The 23,850-nt window shown below is 38.5% G+C and overlaps 5 protein-coding genes across 5 annotated transcripts in view; all 5 read left to right on the forward strand.

Moving 5' to 3' along the window:
* LOC135696665 (acyl-coenzyme A amino acid N-acyltransferase 1) overlaps positions 1–5,953 on the forward strand; it is a 31,120-nt gene extending 25,167 nt beyond the window's left edge. Inside the window, exon 2 of the mRNA XM_089113763.1 lies at positions 8–5,953. Within this exon, the coding sequence (XP_088969889.1) occupies positions 8–762 (755 nt within the window). The 3' untranslated portion in view covers positions 763–5,953. The remainder of the gene's footprint in view (positions 1–7) is intronic.
* LOC148958068 (acyl-coenzyme A amino acid N-acyltransferase 2-like) lies at positions 4,445–6,111 on the forward strand. Its single transcript, XM_065216342.2, has 2 exons — positions 4,445–4,964; positions 5,468–6,111. Exons 1-2 carry the CDS (start codon positions 4,445–4,447, stop codon positions 6,109–6,111), a joined length of 1,164 nt encoding a protein of 387 aa, XP_065072414.2.
* A 2,043-nt stretch (positions 6,112–8,154) lies between these two features.
* LOC135696824 (bile acid-CoA:amino acid N-acyltransferase-like) lies at positions 8,155–13,834 on the forward strand. Its single transcript, XM_065194880.2, has 2 exons — positions 8,155–10,724; positions 11,191–13,834. The coding sequence occupies exons 1-2, from the start codon at positions 10,163–10,165 to the stop codon at positions 11,943–11,945; spliced, it is 1,317 nt and encodes a 438-aa protein (XP_065050952.2). The 5' UTR covers positions 8,155–10,162; the 3' UTR covers positions 11,946–13,834.
* Positions 13,835–13,894: 60 nt separating this feature from the next.
* Positions 13,895–21,478, forward strand: LOC148958069 (bile acid-CoA:amino acid N-acyltransferase-like). The gene is made up of 2 exons (XM_089113768.1): positions 13,895–16,437; positions 16,904–21,478. The coding sequence occupies exons 1-2, from the start codon at positions 15,876–15,878 to the stop codon at positions 17,656–17,658; spliced, it is 1,317 nt and encodes a 438-aa protein (XP_088969894.1). The 5' UTR covers positions 13,895–15,875; the 3' UTR covers positions 17,659–21,478.
* Positions 21,479–21,591: 113 nt separating this feature from the next.
* On the forward strand, positions 21,592–23,572 carry LOC148958070 (acyl-coenzyme A amino acid N-acyltransferase 2-like). The gene is made up of 2 exons (XM_089113770.1): positions 21,592–22,105; positions 22,572–23,572. The coding sequence occupies exons 1-2, from the start codon at positions 21,922–21,924 to the stop codon at positions 23,324–23,326; spliced, it is 939 nt and encodes a 312-aa protein (XP_088969896.1). The 5' UTR covers positions 21,592–21,921; the 3' UTR covers positions 23,327–23,572.
* Positions 23,573–23,850: the final 278 nt, after the last annotated feature.

Consider the following 23,850-nt stretch of genomic DNA (forward strand, 5'->3'; position numbering starts at 1 on the left):
ATAACAGGTGTCATTGACTTGTTTGGGATTCATGGGGATCTGATTGAGTCTAGGGCAGCCATTCTGGCATCTCATGGATTTGTCACGTTTGCATTAGCCTATTTTGGATACAAAGATCTGCCTAAAAGCCCAAACAACATTGATTTGGAGTATTTCATCGAAGCTCTAAAATGGTTTGCAAGTCATGAAAGGGTTTATTCATCTGGCATTGGATATATAGGTTCTTCAGCTGGCGGTCAGATTGCTTTGCAGATTGGCGCAGAATATTCCCTGGTGAGGGCTGTTGTTGGTATTTCTACATCTGACTTTTTGGCAATTCCACTTAAATACAAGGAGGAAGTTAGGGGCTTAAATGGGGGATTCAAACCGGAACATGCCCATATAAATGAAAAGAATGAAGTTGTTTCTATAGACATTGACAAACTGGACCCTGTTGAATTTCGAAACAGCAAGAATCCAGTTGAGAAAGTCGAAGGGAAGATCATGCTGGTCACAGGAGATGATGACATGTGTCCTAATATGTCTGATTGTGCACTGAGAATGCAGAGGAGGCTAAATGAACATGGCAGAGAGTCTGCAACTATTCTTAGTTATCCAGGCACCGGACATTTAATCGAAGTTCCTTTTATGCCAATGTGTCGCATTGCTTACTATTCATATTATAAAGTTTATGTTTTATGGGGAGGGAATGTAATTGAGCATTCTGCGGCACAGGAGCATGCATGGAGAGCTATCAGAAGATTTCTCTTGGAAAATGTATGAGATTCATCTTCTGAATTACAATCGTATCAATAAAACAGGAAAAGTACAACTTGGGAAATAAAAATTTAATTACCTAATATTTTTCTTATTTTGTGTGTAACGACTGAGTTTCGGAGTATGGTTAGTGTTTTTCATATAAAGACCAAGGTTTTTTAGATAAAGACTCAGATTTTTAAATAAAGGCTAGGTTTTTTCAAATAAAGGCTAGGTATTTTCAGATTAAGACCATGTTATGATCATTGTTGATATAAGCGCTATCCACAAGTAACTCAAAATTTCATGAAAAGTTGGCCATAGATTATAAAGAGGTTGCTCAAAAGTTGCCTGTTTTTGAATAAACTCTTGCTCGATCACTTTAAAACTATTCATAGAATGAATTTTCAAAAAAAGCAAACAAACTGTTTAAAACATATTATAAAGACAAAATATTTTAATATGTAAGAATGCATCAACAACAGACTCGTACAATATTTATTAATTCAAAAACAAACTGTGTCAAAAGCAGGCAACTCTTTAATATTACAGATGCCTCTACTGCTTCCTCCAAAACAGCTTGCTGTTCATATAAAATGCGCTTTTCATGCCCCTGAAAAGCTTTCTCAGCTGGTGTAGAATTTGAACGCACAACCCATACCTTCTTTCCTGCGCTTATCCATCTATCAAGAGTGCTTGCATTGCATCACTTTCCCACCATCTCAACTTTTCATCCTCAGCTTGAGTTTATGTACCCTGCGCCGAAGCTAAAATCTTGACAAAAATAGCTGAAACTTGTTATCGAAAAGTGAAGTCAAATGTCTTATCTTTATATAACATGCCACATCCCCTTCCCTCCGACGTCAATACGGACAATAACTGGGGATGAACGCGGGCTAAACTACTCTGACTAATAACGACATTGATGCGGGTCGGGGGGGGGGGAGTTGGGGGCCGAATAATTTGGAACTAGCTTAATTTTCTGCGAGTGTCTCAGCTTTTTGCCAGGACTGTAAGTTTACAGGAAGTTCTTCAGCAGATCCAGCAATAATATTATTACCATCATCATCCATGAAAGGGAAATTTTGAAACAGCTGCAAAGTGGGAGAATCTGAATCCTAGCCTGAAAAAGGCAAATAATTTCAAAACTTTATGCATGACTTTGCGTGTGTTTATAGTTGATTCAAGGTCAAGTGGCAGCTGAGAGTTTTCAATTCAACATCTATTATAGTCATAGAGCTAGAGAACTTTAAATTTGCCTGCAGCCCAATGCCTGCACCTCCCCTCCTCTCCCCCGCCCACCCTTCCAACGTTAGAAACAATTTAATTTGGCCTCGATTTGACTTTTCTTGTGAACACCACAAAATGGCGGGAGTAATCAAGTTCGTGCAAATGATATTGGATGCGAATGCAATCTGGGCATTAAGGATCCCTGTGTGAAGTAAGTTTATTAAGTTTTTAAATATCTACAACGGCCAATGAGGTGTATACACCTCATTGACAACGGCTCATTTTGTTTCTTGTCTCCTAAAATTTTCCAGTGTCGTTCAAACTTCTAACTCCACAAATTAGGTACTTACATTTTTATTTTTAAGGATCGCATCCAAACGATCCAACCTAAGAATAGCTAAATTCAAAACTTTTTAATAATTTCCCGTGAAAGATTTCTTTTGTTCCATCCGTAATGATTGATTCTAGCTAAAAATGGCGAATTTAGCCTTAAAGGTTTAGGGGAGGGGCTAGTAGGGGGCCAGCTTTAAGTCAGAGGGCCCAAAGCTAACTTTTCCTTTCTGTGTGGTTTAGTAGAATGTAAAGTCGTTATAAGTTCAGAATACGAATTTATGTTTTTAGATAATTGTATCGGATAATCTGAGCCTAAGTTGGATCTAAAGAATAATAAAGAGGGATCTAAATTGACAACCATGTTGCTTGTTACCTAGCTTCAGAAGTAACTGACAACATGGTATTTCTCAAGACCACGGCGAAATTGTACCAGTTGTGTTAATCTGCTGTTCAATTTGTTTGTAAAAAAATTATTTTCAATAAGATTAGGAGGATTGCTTAAGTGAAATGTGCTTGAAAGAGTGCATTTGCCAGAAAAATAGAAGCATCAAAATTTCGAAAATTTCCTGCTCCTTCGGCGGCAACCATGGTGCCGCCTCGGGTAGTAACTATATCCTTTGTCTGTTCTGATATAGAGATTTGGCAAAACTACTAGTAAAATTCCGTTATTATCAAATTAAAAAGAAAGTTGCGAATTATATACAGAGCTAGATTGGCAAAATGCATTAAAGAGGTTTGTGCACAGCCAATAAAGAATTCAGGCAAAAATTTTTAAATCAGTTGAATTGACGCCCCTGGACCTACCCAGTGTACCCCATACCAGGTGTAGTATCTTGAGATACTGTTTAGCAAAAAAGAGAATCAAATTTAGTTTAAACTTGCAGTAAAGTCTTAATGTAGTTTGATGCGATGGTTATCATGCCTAGAGTCAAACTCATCAACAAACATTTCTAGGTGGACTGAAATGAGGCAGGTCATTTTTGAAAACCTTTTTTTAAAAGAAGGATCACCTGCTTCCCAGACAACATTTACTGTTTCAGCAAGTAACCTCTTTGACCTGTGTCCATAGCAGTGTACTATTTTTTGTGAGAACTAATAAATTCAAGTTCAGGCTGACTATTTTTTGGAAAACCAGGGGCTGGATTGTCGTTAATTTGTGCTCAAATTAATAGGGTGTAAGCAGTGTAATTTTTAGTTTTTTCGCTCAAGGGAGGTGTTCAGGCCTCATTGGCCAACAAAGTGAGTGGGACAACCTTCATTTACCGAAAAGTTTGATTATTCACAAAAAAGCAATATTTCATACTACATTAATATTACGATGTTTCAAGGTTGGCCACGCGAATAACAAGGATGAGTTATGAATCTGTTCTTTACCCGGTAGATTCGGCATTTTTTATGGTTACTCTCCATACTCAGTAATGGACAAAAATGAAGAATCAATGGTAGTCGATGGTATATCTGATCCTTTTCATTTTCATTTCGATTTGATCCTCTTCGCACCTCGATACGTTAAACTTTTAACGATTCATTGGCAGACTCAAACAAGTGAGAACCAAATCCCAGATTAGAATGTTTCAAGGTTGGCCACGCGAATAATAAGGATGATTACCAGAAAATGAAATCATATGGACAGCAAAGGTTATTGGCTATTCCCTTGGAGCTTTCAGAATGTACTCTTTCTTTTAATGTATGAATGTTTATCTTTATAAGATAAGGAGCTTTTTAATAACCTGAATTTTTCTGGTACAAAGCGAAACTCTTTTGCACGTTTCGTTCCTGCTAGTTTCATCGACTCTTTATCAATTCATATGGAGAGCAGAGGTTTAAGGCAAGCCCTTCATAGCATTCAAAATGTACTCTATCTTTTAATGTATGAATGTTTTTGGTGGTTTCAGTTCATTTCAGATGATTTCAGGTGCCAAGAAATTTGCGCATGCTCAGCGGAATTTCAAACGTCTTTTCCGTTTCTGTGTGGACGGATATATTTTTGAAAACGCTCATGGTGTTGATGCATATTCATTTGAATTTTCAAACGGATAACAGTAATTGCTTTCTCAAAAATATCCGAAACTGTGTGGATGTGGATTGGGTCTAACGGCAAGTGATAGGCAATCCTTTACGTAGGGTTGATAAATTGAAAGTAAGAATGTTACCGACAATAATTGCACCGAAATGTCCAGTGCTTGTGGATCAAAGGATTCAGATTAAAGTGAAAAATTTGAGCCCATTTCAAAGTGTAACCTTGCGAGTTGAGCTCAATTCTGATAAATCAGATCTTTTTGAATCATATGGACACTACATCGCAGACAAAGATGGTGAGCTGAATTTGTCACGAGATTCCTCTTTTGGAGGTACCTACAAAGGCATTGACAACATGGGTTTATTTTGGAGCATGTTAGCAGTACCAGGCCAACGAAAAGGGGCCAGGTTTATTGCAGGAGATGTTACTAAACCGATGGAATTTAGGGTTTTCTTGTTTGACAGGCACGTTATGTCTCAAGGGAATGCAGATAGCCCGAAGCAAGCCGTGGAAAAGCTTCCTGAGCCTCTAGCAAAAACGAAAATTTTACGAACATATCTGGCTGATCATGTGGAACGCAAGGAGATAAGTGTTGGCCGCATAAGGGGGACATTGTTTGCTCCTAAAGGACGCAGAAAATTACCAGGTATGTTTTCAATTTATTCTTTTGAAGTTAGGCCAATATATGCGATATTTTGACTGTTAATGCGCTGGAGTTTCTGTCAACTGCTAAGGAATATAGATTGGGTCGTCGCTAGCTTTTGTGCACATCCCATCACATCCCATTTACCGATAAATTACTAGAGCTATCATTTTTTCCGCCATATCTTAAAATTTGTTGACTAGACGGAGCAAAATGGCCTAAAAGTTTTTGTTTTTACAATAAAATGTTCTTCCAAGGGTGTTTCACACCCCCTCCACCATAACCCCCTTTAGCAATGGCCCTGATTATAGTTGTGGACAATGATACACCATAACATGGAATATAATGCTTCAAAGTTCAAATCATTTTGTCATATGGGTCCGTTTATGGATTTTTTAATGTCCTCCCAAAGCCTTTGCTAACGGTGACTAGAAGAATGCTTCGATATATCAGCCTGAGCGTTGGCCATGGCCATAAAAACTTTAATCTTTCTTTTCCCATAACAGGTGTCATTGACTTGTTTGGGATTCATGGGGATCTGATTGAGTCTAGGGCAGCCATTCTGGCATCTCATGGATTTGTCACGTTTGCATTAGCCTATTTTGGATATAAAGATCTGCCCAAAAGCCCAAACAACATTGATTTGGAGTATTTCATCGAAGCTCTAAAATGGTTTGCAAGTCATGAAAGGGTTTATTCATCTGGCATTGGATATATAGGTTCTTCAGCTGGCGGTCAGATTGCTTTGCAGATTGGCGCAGAATATTCCCTGGTGAGGGCTGTTGTTGGTATTTCTACATCTGACTTTTTGGCAATTCCACTTAAATACAAGGAGGAAGTTAGGGGCTTAAATGGGGGATTCAAACCGGAACATGCCCATATAAATGAAAAGAATGAAGTTGTTTCTATAGACATTGACAAACTGGACCCTGTTGAATTTCGAAACAGCAAGAATCCAGTTGAGAAAGTCGAAGGGAAGATCATGCTGGTCACAGGAGATGATGACATGTGTCCTAATATGTCTGATTGTGCACTGAGAATGCAGAGGAGGCTAAATGAACATGGCAGAGAGTCTGCAACTATTCTTAGTTATCCAGGCACCGGACATTTAATCGAAGTTCCTTTTATGCCAATGTGTCGCATTGCTTAGTATTCATATTATAAAGTTTATGTTTTATGGGGAGGGAATGTAATTGAGCATTCTGCGGCACAGGAGCATGCATGGAGAGCTATCAGAAGATTTCTCTTGGAAAATGTATGAGATTCATCTTCTGAATTACAATCGTATCAATAAAACAGGAAAAGTACAACTTGGGAAATAAAAATTTAATTACCTAATATTTTTCTTATTTTGTGTGTAACGACTGAGTTTCGGAGTATGGTTAGTGTTTTTCATATAAAGACCAAGGTTTTTTAGATAAAGACTCAGATTTTTAAATAAAGGCTAGGTTTTTTCAAATAAAGGCTAGGTATTTTCAGATTAAGACCATGTTATGATCATTGTTGATATAAGCGCTATCCACAAGTAACTCAAAATTTCATGAAAAGTTGGCCATAGATTATAAAGAGGTTGCTCAAAAGTTGCCTGTTTTTGAATAAACTCTTGCTCGATCACTTTAAAACTATTCATAGAATGAATTTTCAAAAAAAGCAAACAAACTGTTTAAAACATATTATAAAGACAAAATATTTTAATATGTAAGAATGCATCAACAACAGACTCGTACAATATTTATTAATTCAAAAACAAACTGTGTCAAAAGCAGGCAACTCTTTAATATTACAGATGCCTCTACTGCTTCCTCCAAAACAGCTTGCTGTTCATATAAAATGCGCTTTTCATGCCCCTGAAAAGCTTTCTCAGCTGGTGTAGAATTTGAACGCACAACCCATACCTTCTTTCCCGCGCTTATCCATCTATCAAGAGTGCTTGCATTGCATCACTTTCCCACCATCTCAACTTTTCATCCTCAGCTTGAGTTTATGTACCCTGCGCCGAAGCTAAAATCTTGACAAAAATAGCTGAAACTTGTTATCGAAAAGTGAAGTCAAATGTCTTATCTTTATATAACATGCCACATCCCCTTCCCTCCGACGTCAATACGGACAATAACTGGGGATGAACGCGGGCTAAACTACTCTGACTAATAACGACATTGATGCGTGTCGGGGGGGGGGAGTTGGGGGCCGAATAATTTGGAACTACCTTAATTTTCTGCGAGTGTCTCAGCTTTTTGCCAGGACTGTAAGTTTACAGGAGGTTCTTCAGCAGATCCAGGAATAATATTATTACCATCATCATCCATGAAAGGGAAATTTTGAAACAGCTGCAAAGTGGGAGAATCTGAATCCTAGCCTGAAAAAGGCAAATAATTTCAAAACTCTATGCATGACTTTGCGTGTGTTTATAGTTGATTCAAGGTCAAGTGGCAGCTGAGAGTTTTCAATTCAACATCTATTATAGTCATAGAGCTAGAGAACTTTAAATTTGCCTGCAGCCCAATGCCTGGACCTCCTCCCCCTCTCCCCCGCCCACCCTTCCAACGTTAGAAACAATTTAATTTGGCCTCGATTTGACTTTTCTTGTGAACACCACAAAATGGCGGGAGTAATCAAGTTCGTGCAAATGATATTGGATGCGAATGCAATCTGGGCATTAAGGATCCCTGTGTGAAGTAAGTTTATTAAGTTTTTAAATATCTACAACGGCTCATTTTGTTTCTTGACTCCAAACATTTTCCAGTGTCGTTTTTTTCTTCAAACTTCTAACTCCACAAATAAGGTACTTCCATTTTTATTTTTTAGGATAGCATCCAGACGATCCAACCTAAGAACAGTGGTGTAGTGCTATCAAAATAACAAGGGGGGCTCTTGCCCAAAATGCCGCGAAAAACAATAGCAAAAGTAGTAATCTGCCAATTTTTGGCATCAACAAGGGGGGCTCAGCCCCCCTGAGCCCCCCTTGCTCTACACCCCTGCCTAAGAATAGCAAATTCAAAACTTTTTAATAATTTTCCGTAAAAGACTCCTTTTCTTCCATCCGTAAAAATTGATTCTAGCTAAAAATGGCGATTATAGCCTTAAAAGTTTGGGGGAGGGGCTAGTAGGGAGTCAGCTTTAAGTCAGAGGGCCCAAAGCTGTCACACCCCCCCCCCCCCCCCCAATTGTATCTCAATAGGAAATTTCAGGTAAAACCCGCTCGGTGGAAGAAGCGCTTTAGGTATTTTAGAGACCTTCATGTCACAAAAGCAATAGAGGATCAAGCAAAGGTAGTTGCTCCGTTGGGTAAATATGATATTCCTTGGTATGAATGAAGGTAAACAAACTAATGATTTGAAGATTTGAAGATTTCTTGTTGGCCCTAGATCAAAAAATCCAGGCCCTCTTTAGGTAAAATTGTGTCTTGTGTCCATTTCCCCTAAAGTTTTTCGGTAGAAGCGTCAACTGCAATTCACTATGAGCTCCAGATTTTTTTTAACATTCAAAAGGCATGCTAAGAAGGAAAGAGGGATCTAAATTGACAACCAGTGCTGCTTGTTACCTAGCTTCAGAAGTAACTGACAACATAGTATTTCTCAAGACCACGGCCTCAAGACAACATAGTATTTCATCTGCTGTTCAATTTGTTTGCAAAAAATATATTGTCAATAGGATTAGGAGGATTGCTTAAGTGAAATGTGCTTGAAAGAGTGCATTTTCCAGGGAACTAGAAGCATCAAAATTTTGAAAATTTCCTGCTCCTTCCGCGGCAACCATGGTGCCCCCTCGGGTAGTAACTATATGCAGAGGTTTGTGCACAGCAGCTGAAGAATTCAGGCAAAAATTTTTTAATCAAGTAAATTTGTAGTCCACACCCCCCCCCCCCAACAAGGCTTGCCTCGTGACGCGCCTGGACCTACACAGTGTACCCCATACCAGGTGTAGTATCTTGAGATACTATTGAACAAAAAGAGAATCAAATTTTGTTTAAACTTGCAGTAAAATCTTAATGTAGTTTGATGCGATGGTTATCATGCCTAGAGTCAAACTCATCAACAAACATTTCTAGGTGGACTGAAATGAGGCAGGTCATTTTTGAAACCTTTTTTCAAAAGAAGCATCACCTGCTTGCCAGACAACATTTACTGTTTCAGCAAGTAACCTCTTTAACCTGTGTCCATAGCAGTGTACTATTTTTTGTGAGAACTAATAAATTCAAATTCAGGCTGACTATTTTTTGGAGAACCAGAGGCTGGATTGTCGTTAATTTGTGCTCAAATTAATAGGGTGTAAGCAGTGCGATTTTTAACTTTTTCGCTCTAGGGAGGTGTTCAGGCCTCATTGGCCAACAAAGTGAGTGGAACAACCTTCATTTACCGACAAGTTTGAATATTCACCAAAAAGCAATGTTTCATGTTACATTAATATTACGATGTTTCAAGGTTGGCCAAGCGAATAACAAGGATGAGTTATGAATCTGTTCTTTACCCGGTAGATTCGGCATTTTTTATGTTTACTCTCCATGCTCAGTAATTGACAAAAGTGAAAAATCAATGGTAGTCGATGGTATTTCTGATTCTTTTCATTTTCATTTCGATTTGATCCTCTTCGCATCTCGACACGTTAAACTTTTAACGATTCATTGGCAGACTCAAACAAGTGAGAACCAAATCCCAGATTAGAATGTTTCAAGGTTGGTCATGCAAATAACGAGAATGATTACCAGAAAATGAAATCATATGGACAGCAAAGGTTATTGGCTATTCCCTTGGAGCTTTCAGAATGTACTCTTTCTTTTAATGTATGAATGTTTATCTTTATAAGATAAGGAGCTTTTTAATAACCTCAATTTTTCTGGTACAAAGCGAAACTCTTTTGCACGTTTCGTTCCTGCTAGTTTCATCGACTCTTTATCAATTCATATGGAGAGCAGAGGTTTAAGGCAAGCCCTTCATAGCATTCAAAATGTACTCTATCTTTTAATGTATGAATGTTTTTGGTGGTTTCAGTTCATTTCAGATGATTCCAGGTGCCAAGAAATTTGCGCATGCTCATAGCGGAATTTCAAACGTCTTTTTTGCGTTTCTGTGAGGACGGATATATTTTTGAAAACGCTAATGGTGTTGATGCATATTCATTTGAATTTTCAAACGGATAACAGTTATTGCTTTCTCAAAAATATCCGGCACCGTGTTTATGTGGACTGGGTCTAAAGGCAAGTGATGGGCAATTCTTTACGTAGGGTTGATAAATTGAAAGTAAGAATGTTACCGACAATAATTGCACCGAAATGTCCAGTGCTCGTGGATCAAAGGATTCAGATGAAAGTGAAAAATTTGAGCCCATTTCAAAGTGTAACCTTGCGTGTTGAGCTCAATTCTGTTAAATCGGAGCTTTTTGAATCTTACGGACACTACATCGCAGACAAAGATGGTGAGCTGAATTTGTCACGAGATTCTTCTTTTGGAGGTACCTACAAAGGCATTGACAACATGGGTTTATTTTGGAGCATGTTAGCAGTACCAGGCCAACAAAAAGGAACCAGGTTTATTGCAGGAGATGTCACTAAACCGATGGAATTTAGGGTTTTCTTGTTTGACAGGCACGTTATGTCTCAAGGGAATGCAGATAGCCCGAAGCAAGCCGTGGAAAAGCTTCCTGAGCCTCTAGCAAAAACGAAAATTTTACGAACATATCTGGCTGATCATGTGGAACGCAAGGAGATAAGTGTTGGCCGCATAAGGGGGACGTTGTTTGTTCCAAAAAGAAGCAGAAAGTTACCAGGTACGTTTTCAATTTATACTTTTGACATCAGGCCAATATATGCGATGTAATGCTAAGGAATATAGATTGGACCGTCGCTAGCTTTTGTGCACATCCCATTTACCGATAAAGTAATAGAGCTATCCTTTATTTGCCGCCAGATCTTAAAATTTGATGACTAGACGAAGCAAAATGGCCTAAAAGTTTTTGTTTTTACAATAAAATGTTCTTCCAAGGGAGTTTCACACCCCCTCCACCATATCCCCCTTTAGCAATGGCCCTGATTATAGTTGTGGACAATGATAGTCCATAACATGGAATATAATGCTTCAAAGTTCAAATCATTTTGTCATATGGGTCCGTTTATGGATTCTTTTTATGTCCTCCCAAAGCCTTTGCTAACGGTGACTAGAAGAATGCTTCGAAAAATCGGCCTGAGCGTTGGCCATGGCCATAAAAAATTTTAATCTTTCATTTCCCATAACAGGTGTCATTGACTTGTTTGGGATTCATGGGGATCTAATTGAGTCTAGGGCAGCCATTTTGGCATCTCATGGATTTGTCACGTTTGCATTAGCCTATTTTGGATACAAAGATCTGCCTAAAAGCCCAAACAACATTGATTTGGAGTATTTCATCGAAGCTCTAAAATGGTTTGCAAGTCATGAAAGGGTTTATTCATCTGGCATTGGATATATAGGTTCTTCAGCTGGCGGTCAGATTGCTTTGCAGATTGGCGCAGAGTATTCCCTGGTGAGGGCTGTTGTTGGTATTTCTACGGCTGACATTTTGGCAATTACACTTAAATACAAGGGGGAAGTTAGGGGCTTAGATGGGGGATTCAAACCGGAACATGCCCATATAAATGAAAAGAATGAAGTTGTTTCTATAGACATTGACAAACTGGACCCTGTTGAATTTCGAAACAGCAAGAATCCAGTTGAAAAAGTCGAAGGGAAGATCATGCTGGTCACAGGAGATGATGACATGTGTCCTAATATGTCTGATTGTGCAAGGAGAATGCAGAGGAGGCTAAATGAACATGGCAGAGAGTCTGCAACTATTCTTTATTATCCAGGCACCGGGCATTTAATCGAAGTTCCTTTTATGCCAATGTGTCGCATTGCTTACTATTCATATTATAAAGTTTATGTTTTATGGGGAGGGAATGTAATTGAGCATTCTGCGGCACAGGAGCATGCATGGAGAGCTATCAGAAGATTTCTCTTGGAAAATGTATGAGATTCATCTTCTGAATTACAATCGTATCAATAAAACTGGAATCTTACAACTTGGGAAATAAAAATTTAATTACCTAATATTTTTCTTATTTTGTGTGTAACGACCGAGTTTCGGAGTATGGTTAGTGTTTTTCATATAAAGACCAAGGTTTTCCAGATGAAGACTAGTGTTTTTCAGATAAAGCTAGGGCTTTTCAAATAAAGGGTGGGTATTTTCAGATTAAGACCATGTATTGTTCATTGTTAATATAAGCGCTATCCACAAGTTACTCAAAATTTCATGAAAAGTTGCCTGTAGAATATAAAGAGGTTGCTTAAAAGTTGCCTGTTTTTGAATAAACTCTTGCTCGATCACTTTAAAACTATTCATAGAATGAATTTTCAAAAAAAGCAAACAAACTGTTTAAAACATAATATAAAGACAAAATATTTTAATATGTAAGAATACATCAACAACAGACTCGTACAATATTTATTAATTCAAAAACAAACTGTGTCAAAAGCATACAACCCTTTAACATTACAGATGCCTCTACTGCTTCCTCCAAAACAGCTTGCTGTTCATTTAAAATGCGCTTTTCATGCCCCTGAAAAGCTTTCTCAGCTGGTGTAGAATTTGATCGTACAACCCATACCTTCTTTCCTGCGCTTTTCCATCCATCAAAAGTGCTTGCATTGCATCACTTTCCCACCATCTCAACTTTTCATCCTCAGCTTGAGTTTATGTACCCTGGGCCGAAGCTAAAATCTTGACAAAAAATAGCTGAAACTTGTTATCGAAAAGTGAAGTCAAATGTCTTATCTTTATATAACATGCCACACCCCCTTCCCTCCGACGTCAATACGGACAATAACTGGGGATGAACGCGGGCTAAACTACTCTGACTAATAACAACATTGATGCGGGCGGGGGGGACGGGGGCTGTATAATTTGGAACTAGCTTAATTTTCTGCGAGTGTCTTAGCTTTTGCCAGGGCTGTAAGTTTACAGGAAGTTCTTCAGCAGATCCAGCAATAATATTATTACCATCATCATCCATGAAAGGGAAATTTTGAAACAGCTGCAAAGTGGGAGAATCTGAATCCTAGTCTGAAAAAGGCAAATAATTTCAAAACTCTATGCATGACTTTGCGTGTGTTTATAGTTGATTCAAGGTCAAGTGGCAGTTGAGAGTTTTCAATTCAACATCAATTATAGTCATAGAGCTAGAGAACTTTAAATTTGCCTGCAGCCCAATGCCTGCACCTCCTCCCCCTCTCCCCCGCCCACCCTTCCAACGTTAGAAACAATTTAATTTGGCCTCGATTTGACTTTTCTTGTGAACACCACAAAATGGCGGGAGTAATCAAGTTCGTGCAAATGATATTGGATGCGAATGCAATCTGGGCATTAAGGATCCCTGTGTGAAGTAAGTTTATTAAGTTTTTAAATATCTACAACGGCTCATTTTGTTTCTTGACTCCAAACATTTTCCAGTGTCGTTTTTTTCTTCAAACTTCTAACTCCACAAATAAGGTACTTCCATTTTTATTTTTTAGGATAGCATCCAGACGATCCAACCTAAGAACAGTGGTGTAGTGCTATCAAAATAACAAGGGGGGCTCTTGCCCAAAATGCCGCGAAAAACAATAGCAAAAGTAGTAATCTGCCAATTTTTGGCATCAACAAGGGGGGCTCAGCCCCCCTGAGCCCCCCTTGCTCTACACCCCTGCCTAAGAATAGCAAATTCAAAACTTTTTAATAATTTTCCGTAAAAGACTCCTTTTCTTCCATCCGTAAAAATTGATTCTAGCTAAAAATGGCGATTATAGCCTTAAAAGTTTGGGGGAGGGGCTAGTAGGGAGTCAGCTTTAAGTCAGAGGGCCCAAAGCTGTCACACCCCCCCCCCCCCCAATTGTATCTCAATAGGAAATTTCAGGTAAAACCCGCTCGGTGGAAGAAGCGCTTTAGGTATTTTAGAGACCTTCATGTCACAAAAGCAATAGAGGATCAAGCAAAGGTAGTTGCTCCGTTGGGTAAATATGATATTCCTTGGTATGAATGAAGGTAAACAAACTAATGATTTGAAGATTTGAAGATTTCTTGTTGGCCCTAGATCAAAAAATCCAGGCCCTCTTTAGGTAAAATTGTGTCTTGTGTCCATTTCCCCTAAAGTTTTTCGGTAGAAGCGTCAACTGCAATTCACTATGAGCTCCAGATTTTTTTTAACATTCAAAAGGCATGCTAAGAAGGAAAGAGGGATCTAAATTGACAACCAGTGCTGCTTGTTACCTAGCTTCAGAAGTAACTGACAACATAGTATTTCTCAAGACCACGGCCTCAAGACAACATAGTATTTCATCTGCTGTTCAATTTGTTTGCAAAAAATATATTGTCAATAGGATTAGGAGGATTGCTTAAGTGAAATGTGCTTGAAAGAGTGCATTTTCCAGGGAACTAGAAGCATCAAAATTTTGAAAATTTCCTGCTCCTTCCGCGGCAACCATGGTGCCCCCTCGGGTAGTAACTATATGCAGAGGTTTGTGCACAGCAGCTGAAGAATTCAGGCAAAAATTTTTTAATCAAGTAAATTTGTAGTCCACACCCCCCCCCCCAACAAGGCTTGCCTCGTGACGCGCCTGGACCTACACAGTGTACCCCATACCAGGTGTAGTATCTTGAGATACTATTGAACAAAAAGAGAATCAAATTTTGTTTAAACTTGCAGTAAAATCTTAATGTAGTTTGATGCGATGGTTATCATGCCTAGAGTCAAACTCATCAACAAACATTTCTAGGTGGACTGAAATGAGGCAGGTCATTTTTGAAACCTTTTTTCAAAAGAAGCATCACCTGCTTGCCAGACAACATTTACTGTTTCAGCAAGTAACCTCTTTAACCTGTGTCCATAGCAGTGTACTATTTTTTGTGAGAACTAATAAATTCAAATTCAGGCTGACTATTTTTTGGAGAACCAGAGGCTGGATTGTCGTTAATTTGTGCTCAAATTAATAGGGTGTAAGCAGTGCGATTTTTAACTTTTTCGCTCTAGGGAGGTGTTCAGGCCTCATTGGCCAACAAAGTGAGTGGAACAACCTTCATTTACCGACAAGTTTGAATATTCACCAAAAAGCAATGTTTCATGTTACATTAATATTACGATGTTTCAAGGTTGGCCAAGCGAATAACAAGGATGAGTTATGAATCTGTTCTTTACCCGGTAGATTCGGCATTTTTTATGTTTACTCTCCATGCTCAGTAATTGACAAAAGTGAAAAATCAATGGTAGTCGATGGTATTTCTGATTCTTTTCATTTTCATTTCGATTTGATCCTCTTCGCATCTCGACACGTTAAACTTTTAACGATTCATTGGCAGACTCAAACAAGTGAGAACCAAATCCCAGATTAGAATGTTTCAAGGTTGGTCATGCAAATAACGAGAATGATTACCAGAAAATGAAATCATATGGACAGCAAAGGTTATTGGCTATTCCCTTGGAGCTTTCAGAATGTACTCTTTCTTTTAATGTATGAATGTTTATCTTTATAAGATAAGGAGCTTTTTAATAACCTCAATTTTTCTGGTACAAAGCGAAACTCTTTTGCACGTTTCGTTCCTGCTAGTTTCATCGACTCTTTATCAATTCATATGGAGAGCAGAGGTTTAAGGCAAGCCCTTCATAGCATTCAAAATGTACTCTATCTTTTAATGTATGAATGTTTTTGGTGGTTTCAGTTCATTTCAGATGATTCCAGGTGCCAAGAAATTTGCGCATGCTCATAGCGGAATTTCAAACGTCTTTTTTGCGTTTCTGTGAGGACGGATATATTTTTGAAAACGCTAATGGTGTTGATGCATATTCATTTGAATTTTCAAACGGATAACAGTTATTGCTTTCTCAAAAATATCCGGCACCGTGTTTATGTGGACTGGGTCTAAAGGCAAGTGATGGGCAATTCTTTACGTAGGGTTGATAAATTGAAAGTAAGAATGTTACCGACAATAATTGCACCGAAATGTCCAGTGCTCGTGGATCAAAGGATTCAGATGAAAGTGAAAAATTTGAGCCCATTTCAAAGTGTAACCTTGCGTGTTGAGCTCAATTCTGTTAAATCGGAGCTTTTTGAATCTTACGGACACTACATCGCAGACAAAGATGGTGAGCTGAATTTGTCACGAGATTCTTCTTTTGGAGGTACCTACAAAGGCATTGACAACATGGGTTTATTTTGGAGCATGTTAGCAGTACCAGGCCAACAAAAAGGAACCAGGTTTATTGCAGGAGATGTCACTAAACCGATGGAATTTAGGGTTTTCTTGTTTGACAGGCACGTTATGTCTCAAGGGAATGCAGATAGCCCGAAGCAAGCCGTGGAAAAGCTTCCTGAGCCTCTAGCAAAAACGAAAATTTTACGAACATATCTGGCTGATCATGTGGAACGCAAGGAGATAAGTGTTGGCCGCATAAGGGGGACGTTGTTTGTTCCAAAAAGAAGCAGAAAGTTACCAGGTACGTTTTCAATTTATACTTTTGACATCAGGCCAATATATGCGATGTAATGCTAAGGAATATAGATTGGACCGTCGCTAGCTTTTGTGCACATCCCATTTACCGATAAAGTAATAGAGCTATCCTTTATTTGCCGCCAGATCTTAAAATTTGATGACTAGACGAAGCAAAATGGCCTAAAAGTTTTTGTTTTTACAATAAAATGTTCTTCCAAGGGAGTTTCACACCCCCTCCACCATATCCCCCTTTAGCAATGGCCCTGATTATAGTTGTGGACAATGATAGTCCATAACATGGAATATAATGCTTCAAAGTTCAAATCATTTTGTCATATGGGTCCGTTTATGGATTCTTTTTATGTCCTCCCAAAGCCTTTGCTAACGGTGACTAGAAGAATGCTTCGAAAAATCGGCCTGAGCGTTGGCCATGGCCATAAAAAATTTTAATCTTTCATTTCCCATAACAGGTGTCATTGACTTGTTTGGGATTCATGGGGATCTAATTGAGTCTAGGGCAGCCATTTTGGCATCTCATGGATTTGTCACGTTTGCATTAGCCTATTTTGGATACAAAGATCTGCCTAAAAGCCCAAACAACATTGATTTGGAGTATTTCATCGAAGCTCTAAAATGGTTTGCAAGTCATGAAAGGGTTTATTCATCTGGCATTGGATATATAGGTTCTTCAGCTGGCGGTCAGATTGCTTTGCAGATTGGCGCAGAGTATTCCCTGGTGAGGGCTGTTGTTGGTATTTCTACGGCTGACATTTTGGCAATTACACTTAAATACAAGGGGGAAGTTAGGGGCTTAGATGGGGGATTCAAACCGGAACATGCCCATATAAATGAAAAGAATGAAGTTGTTTCTATAGACATTGACAAACTGGACCCTGTTGAATTTCGAAACAGCAAGAATCCAGTTGAAAAAGTCGAAGGGAAGATCATGCTGGTCACAGGAGATGATGACATGTGTCCTAATATGTCTGATTGTGCAAGGAGAATGCAGAGGAGGCTAAATGAACATGGCAGAGAGTCTGCAACTATTCTTTATTATCCAGGCACCGGGCATTTAATCGAAGTTCCTTTTATGCCAATGTGTCGCATTGCTTACTATTCATATTATAAAGTTTATGTTTTATGGGGAGGGAATGTAATTGAGCATTCTGCGGCACAGGAGCATGCATGGAGAGCTATCAGAAGATTTCTCTTGGAAAATGTATGAGATTCATCTTCTGAATTACAATCGTATCAATAAAACTGGAATCTTACAACTTGGGAAATAAAAATTTAATTACCTAATATTTTTCTTATTTTGTGTGTAACGACCGAGTTTCGGAGTATGGTTAGTGTTTTTCATATAAAGACCAAGGTTTTCCAGATGAAGACTAGTGTTTTTCAGATAAAGCTAGGGCTTTTCAAATAAAGGGTGGGTATTTTCAGATTAAGACCATGTATTGTTCATTGTTAATATAAGCGCTATCCACAAGTTACTCAAAATTTCATGAAAAGTTGCCTGTAGAATATAAAGAGGTTGCTTAAAAGTTGCCTGTTTTTGAATAAACTCTTGCTCGATCACTTTAAAACTATTCATAGAATGAATTTTCAAAAAAAGCAAACAAACTGTTTAAAACATAATATAAAGACAAAATATTTTAATATGTAAGAATACATCAACAACAGACTCGTACAATATTTATTAATTCAAAAACAAACTGTGTCAAAAGCATACAACCCTTTAACATTACAGATGCCTCTACTGCTTCCTCCAAAACAGCTTGCTGTTCATTTAAAATGCGCTTTTCATGCCCCTGAAAAGCTTTCTCAGCTGGTGTAGAATTTGATCGTACAACCCATACCTTCTTTCCTGCGCTTTTCCATCCATCAAAAGTGCTTGCATTGCATCACTTTCCCACCATCTCAACTTTTCATCCTCAGCTTGAGTTTATGTACCCTGGGCCGAAGCTAAAATCTTGACAAAAAATAGCTGAAACTTGTTATCGAAAAGTGAAGTCAAATGTCTTATCTTTATATAACATGCCACACCCCCTTCCCTCCGACGTCAATACGGACAATAACTGGGGATGAACGCGGGCTAAACTACTCTGACTAATAACAACATTGATGCGGGCGGGGGGGACGGGGGCTGTATAATTTGGAACTAGCTTAATTTTCTGCGAGTGTCTTAGCTTTTGCCAGGGCTGTAAGTTTACAGGAAGTTCTTCAGCAGATCCAGCAATAATATTATTACCATCATCATCCATGAAAGGGAAATTTTGAAACAGCTGCAAAGTGGGAGAATCTGAATCCTAGTCTGAAAAAGGCAAATAATTTCAAAACTCTATGCATGACTTTGCGTGTGTTTATAGTTGATTCAAGGTCAAGTGGCAGTTGAGAGTTTTCAATTCAACATCAATTATAGTCATAGAGCTAGAGAACTTTAAATTTGCCTGCAGCCCAATGCCTGCACCTCCTCCCCCTCTCCCCCGCCCACCCTTCCAACGTTAGAAACAATTTAATTTGGCCTCGATTTGACTTTTCTTGTGAACACCACAAAATGGCGGGAGTAATCAAGTTCGTGCAAATGATATTGGATGCGAATGCAATCTGGGCATTAAGGATCCCTGTGTGAAGTAAGTTTATTAAGTTTTTAAATATCTACAACGGCTCATTTTGTTTCTTGACTCCAAACATTTTCCAGTGTCGTTTTTTTCTTCAAACTTCTAACTCCACAAATAAGGTACTTCCATTTTTATTTTTTAGGATAGCATCCAGACGATCCAACCTAAGAACAGTGGTGTAGTGCTATCAAAATAACAAGGGGGGCTCTTGCCCAAAATGCCGCGAAAAACAATAGCAAAAGTAGTAATCTGCCAATTTTTGGCATCAACAAGGGGGGCTCAGCCCCCCTGAGCCCCCCTTGCTCTACACCCCTGCCTAAGAATAGCAAATTCAAAACTTTTTAATAATTTTCCGTAAAAGACTCCTTTTCTTCCATCCGTAAAAATTGATTCTAGCTAAAAATGGCGATTATAGCCTTAAAAGTTTGGGGGAGGGGCTAGTAGGGAGTCAGCTTTAAGTCAGAGGGCCCAAAGCTGTCACACCCCCCCCCCAATTGTATCTCAATAGGAAATTTCAGGTAAAACCCGCTCGGTGGAAGAAGCGCTTTAGGTATTTTAGAGACCTTCATGTCACAAAAGCAATAGAGGATCAAGCAAAGGTAGTTGCTCCGTTGGGTAAATATGATATTCCTTGGTATGAATGAAGGTAAACAAACTAATGATTTGAAGATTTGAAGATTTCTTGTTGGCCCTAGATCAAAAAATCCAGGCCCTCTTTAGGTAAAATTGTGTCTTGTGTCCATTTCCCCTAAAGTTTTTCGGTAGAAGCGTCAACTGCAATTCACTATGAGCTCCAGATTTTTTTTAACATTCAAAAGGCATGCTAAGAAGGAAAGAGGGATCTAAATTGACAACCAGTGCTGCTTGTTACCTAGCTTCAGAAGTAACTGACAACATAGTATTTCTCAAGACCACGGCCTCAAGACAACATAGTATTTCATCTGCTGTTCAATTTGTTTGCAAAAAATATATTGTCAATAGGATTAGGAGGATTGCTTAAGTGAAATGTGCTTGAAAGAGTGCATTTTCCAGGGAACTAGAAGCATCAAAATTTTGAAAATTTCCTGCTCCTTCCGCGGCAACCATGGTGCCCCCTCGGGTAGTAACTATATGCAGAGGTTTGTGCACAGCAGCTGAAGAATTCAGGCAAAAATTTTTTAATCAAGTAAATTTGTAGTCCACACCCCCCCCCCCAACAAGGCTTGCCTCGTGACGCGCCTGGACCTACACAGTGTACCCCATACCAGGTGTAGTATCTTGAGATACTATTGAACAAAAAGAGAATCAAATTTTGTTTAAACTTGCAGTAAAATCTTAATGTAGTTTGATGCGATGGTTATCATGCCTAGAGTCAAACTCATCAACAAACATTTCTAGGTGGACTGAAATGAGGCAGGTCATTTTTGAAACCTTTTTTCAAAAGAAGCATCACCTGCTTGCCAGACAACATTTACTGTTTCAGCAAGTAACCTCTTTAACCTGTGTCCATAGCAGTGTACTATTTTTTGTGAGAACTAATAAATTCAAATTCAGGCTGACTATTTTTTGGAGAACCAGAGGCTGGATTGTCGTTAATTTGTGCTCAAATTAATAGGGTGTAAGCAGTGCGATTTTTAACTTTTTCGCTCTAGGGAGGTGTTCAGGCCTCATTGGCCAACAAAGTGAGTGGAACAACCTTCATTTACCGACAAGTTTGAATATTCACCAAAAAGCAATGTTTCATGTTACATTAATATTACGATGTTTCAAGGTTGGCCAAGCGAATAACAAGGATGAGTTATGAATCTGTTCTTTACCCGGTAGATTCGGCATTTTTTATGTTTACTCTCCATGCTCAGTAATTGACAAAAGTGAAAAATCAATGGTAGTCGATGGTATTTCTGATTCTTTTCATTTTCATTTCGATTTGATCCTCTTCGCACCTCGACACGTTAAACTTTTAACGATTCATTGGCAGACTCAAACAAGTGAGAACCAAATCCCAGATTAGAATGTTTCAAGGTTGGTCATGCAAATAACGAGAATGATTACCAGAAAATGAAATCATATGGACAGCAAAGGTTATTGGCTATTCCCTTGGAGCTTTCAGAATGTACTCTTTCTTTTAATGTATGAATGTTTATCTTTATAAGATAAGGAGCTTTTTAATAACCTCAATTTTTCTGGTACAAAGCGAAACTCTTTTGCACGTTTCGTTCCTGCTAGTTTCATCGACTCTTTATCAATTCATATGGAGAGCAGAGGTTTAAGGCAAGCCCTTCATAGCATTCAAAATGTACTCTATCTTTTAATGTATGAATGTTTTTGGTGGTTTCAGTTCATTTCAGATGATTCCAGGTGCCAAGAAATTTGCGCATGCTCATAGCGGAATTTCAAACGTCTTTTTTGCGTTTCTGTGAGGACGGATATATTTTTGAAAACGCTAATGGTGTTGATGCATATTCATTTGAATTTTCAAACGGATAACAATAATTCCGTTCTTAAAAATATCCGGAACCGTGTGGATGTGGACTGGGTCTAAAGGCAAGTGATGGGCAATTCTTTACGTACGGTTGATAAATTGAAAGTAAGAATGTTACCGACAATAATTGCACCGAAATGTCCAGTGCTCGTGGATCAAAGGATTCAGATGAAAGTGAAAAATTTGAGCCCATTTCAAAGTGTAACCTTGCGTGTTGAGCTCAATTCTGACAAATCGGAGCTTTTTGAATCTTACGGACACTACATCGCAGACAAAGATGGTGAGCTGAATTTGTCACGAGATTCTTCTTTTGGAGGTACCTACAAAGGCATTGACAACATGGGTTTATTTTGGAGCATGTTAGCAGTACCAGGCCAACAAAAAGGGGCCAGGTTTATTGCAGGAGATGTCACTAAACCGATGGAATTTAGGGTTTTCTCCGAAGCAAGCCGTGGAAAAGCTTCCTGAGCCTCTAGCAAAAACGAAAATTTTACGAACATATCTGGCTGATCATGTGGAACGCAAGGAGATAAGTGTTGGCCGCATAAGGGGGACGTTGTTTGTTCCAAAAAGAAGCAGAAAATTACCAGGTACGTTTTCAATTTATACTTTTGACATCAGGCCAATATATGCGATGTAATGCTAAGGAATATAGATTGGACCGTCGCTAGCTTTTGTGCACATCCCATTTACCGATAAAGTAATAGAGCTATCCTTTATTTGCCGCCAGATCTTAAAATTTGATGACTAGACGAAGCAAAATGGCCTAAAAGTTTTTGTTTTTACAATAAAATGTTCTTCCAAGGGAGTTTCACACCCCCTCCACCATATCCCCCTTTAGCAATGGCCCTGATTATAGTTGTGGACAATGATAGTCCATAACATGGAATATAATGCTTCAAAGTTCAAATCATTTTGTCATATGGGTCCGTTTATGGATTCTTTTTATGTCCTCCCAAAGCCTTTGCTAACGGTGACTAGAAGAATGCTTCGAAAAATCGGCCTGAGCGTTGGCCATGGCCATAAAAAATTTTAATCTTTCATTTCCCATAACAGGTGTCATTGACTTGTTTGGGATTCATGGGGATCTAATTGAGTCTAGGGCAGCCATTCTGGCATCTCATGGATTTGTCACGTTTGCATTAGCCTATTTTGGATACAAAGATCTGCCTAAAAGCCCAAACAACATTGATTTGGAGTATTTCATCGAAGCTCTAAAATGGTTTGCAAGTCATGAAAGGGTTTATTCATCTGGCATTGGATATATAGGTTCTTCAGCTGGCGGTCAGATTGCTTTGCAGATTGGCGCAGAGTATTCCCTGGTGAGGGCTGTTGTTGGTATTTCTACTGCTGACATTTTGGCAATTACACTTAAATACAAGGGGGAAGTTAGGGGCTTAGATGGGGGATTCAAACCGGAACATGCCCATATAAATGAAAAGAATGAAGTTGTTTCTATAGACATTGACAAACTGGACCCTGTTGAATTTCGAAACAGCAAGAATCCAGTTGAAAAAGTCGAAGGGAAGATCATGCTGGTCACAGGAGATGATGACATGTGTCCTAATATGTCTGATTGTGCAAGGAGAATGCAGAGGAGGCTAAATGAACATGGCAGAGAGTCTGCAACTATTCTTCATTATCCAGGCACCGGGCATTTAATCGAAGTTCCTTTTATGCCAATGTGTCGCATTGCTTACTATTCATATTATAAAGTTTATGTTTTATGGGGAGGGAATGTAATTGAGCATTCTGCGGCACAGGAGCATGCATGGAGAGCTATCAGAAGATTTCTCTTGGAAAATGTATGAGATTCATCTTCTGAATTACAATCGTATCAATAAAACTGGAATCTTACAACTTGGGAAAAAAAATTTAATTACCTAATATTTTTCTTATTTTGTGTGTAACGACTGAGTTTCGGAGTATGGTTAGTGTTTTTCATATAAAGACCAAGGTTTTTTAGATGAAGACTAAGATTTTTAAATAAAGGCTAGGTATTTTCAAATAAAGGCTAGGTATTTTCAGATTAAGACCATGTTATGATCATTGTTGATATAAGCGCTATCCACAAGTTACTCAAAATTTCATGAAAAGTTGGCCATAGATTATAAAGAGGTTGCTCAAAAGTTGCCTGTTTTTGAATAAACTCTTGCTCGATCACTTTAAAACTATTCATAGAATGAATTTTCAAAAAAAGCAAACAAACTGTTTAAAACATAATATAAAGACAAAATATTTTAATATGTAAGAATGCATCAACAACAGACTCGTACAATATTTATTAATTCAAAAAGAAACTGTGTCAAAAGCATGCAACTCTTTAACATTACAG

This window comes from Rhopilema esculentum, chromosome 18, assembly GCF_057945365.1.
Source record: "Rhopilema esculentum isolate cy_ngs chromosome 18, ASM5794536v1, whole genome shotgun sequence".
NCBI classification, from domain to species: Eukaryota; Metazoa; Cnidaria; class Scyphozoa; order Rhizostomeae; family Rhizostomatidae; genus Rhopilema; species Rhopilema esculentum.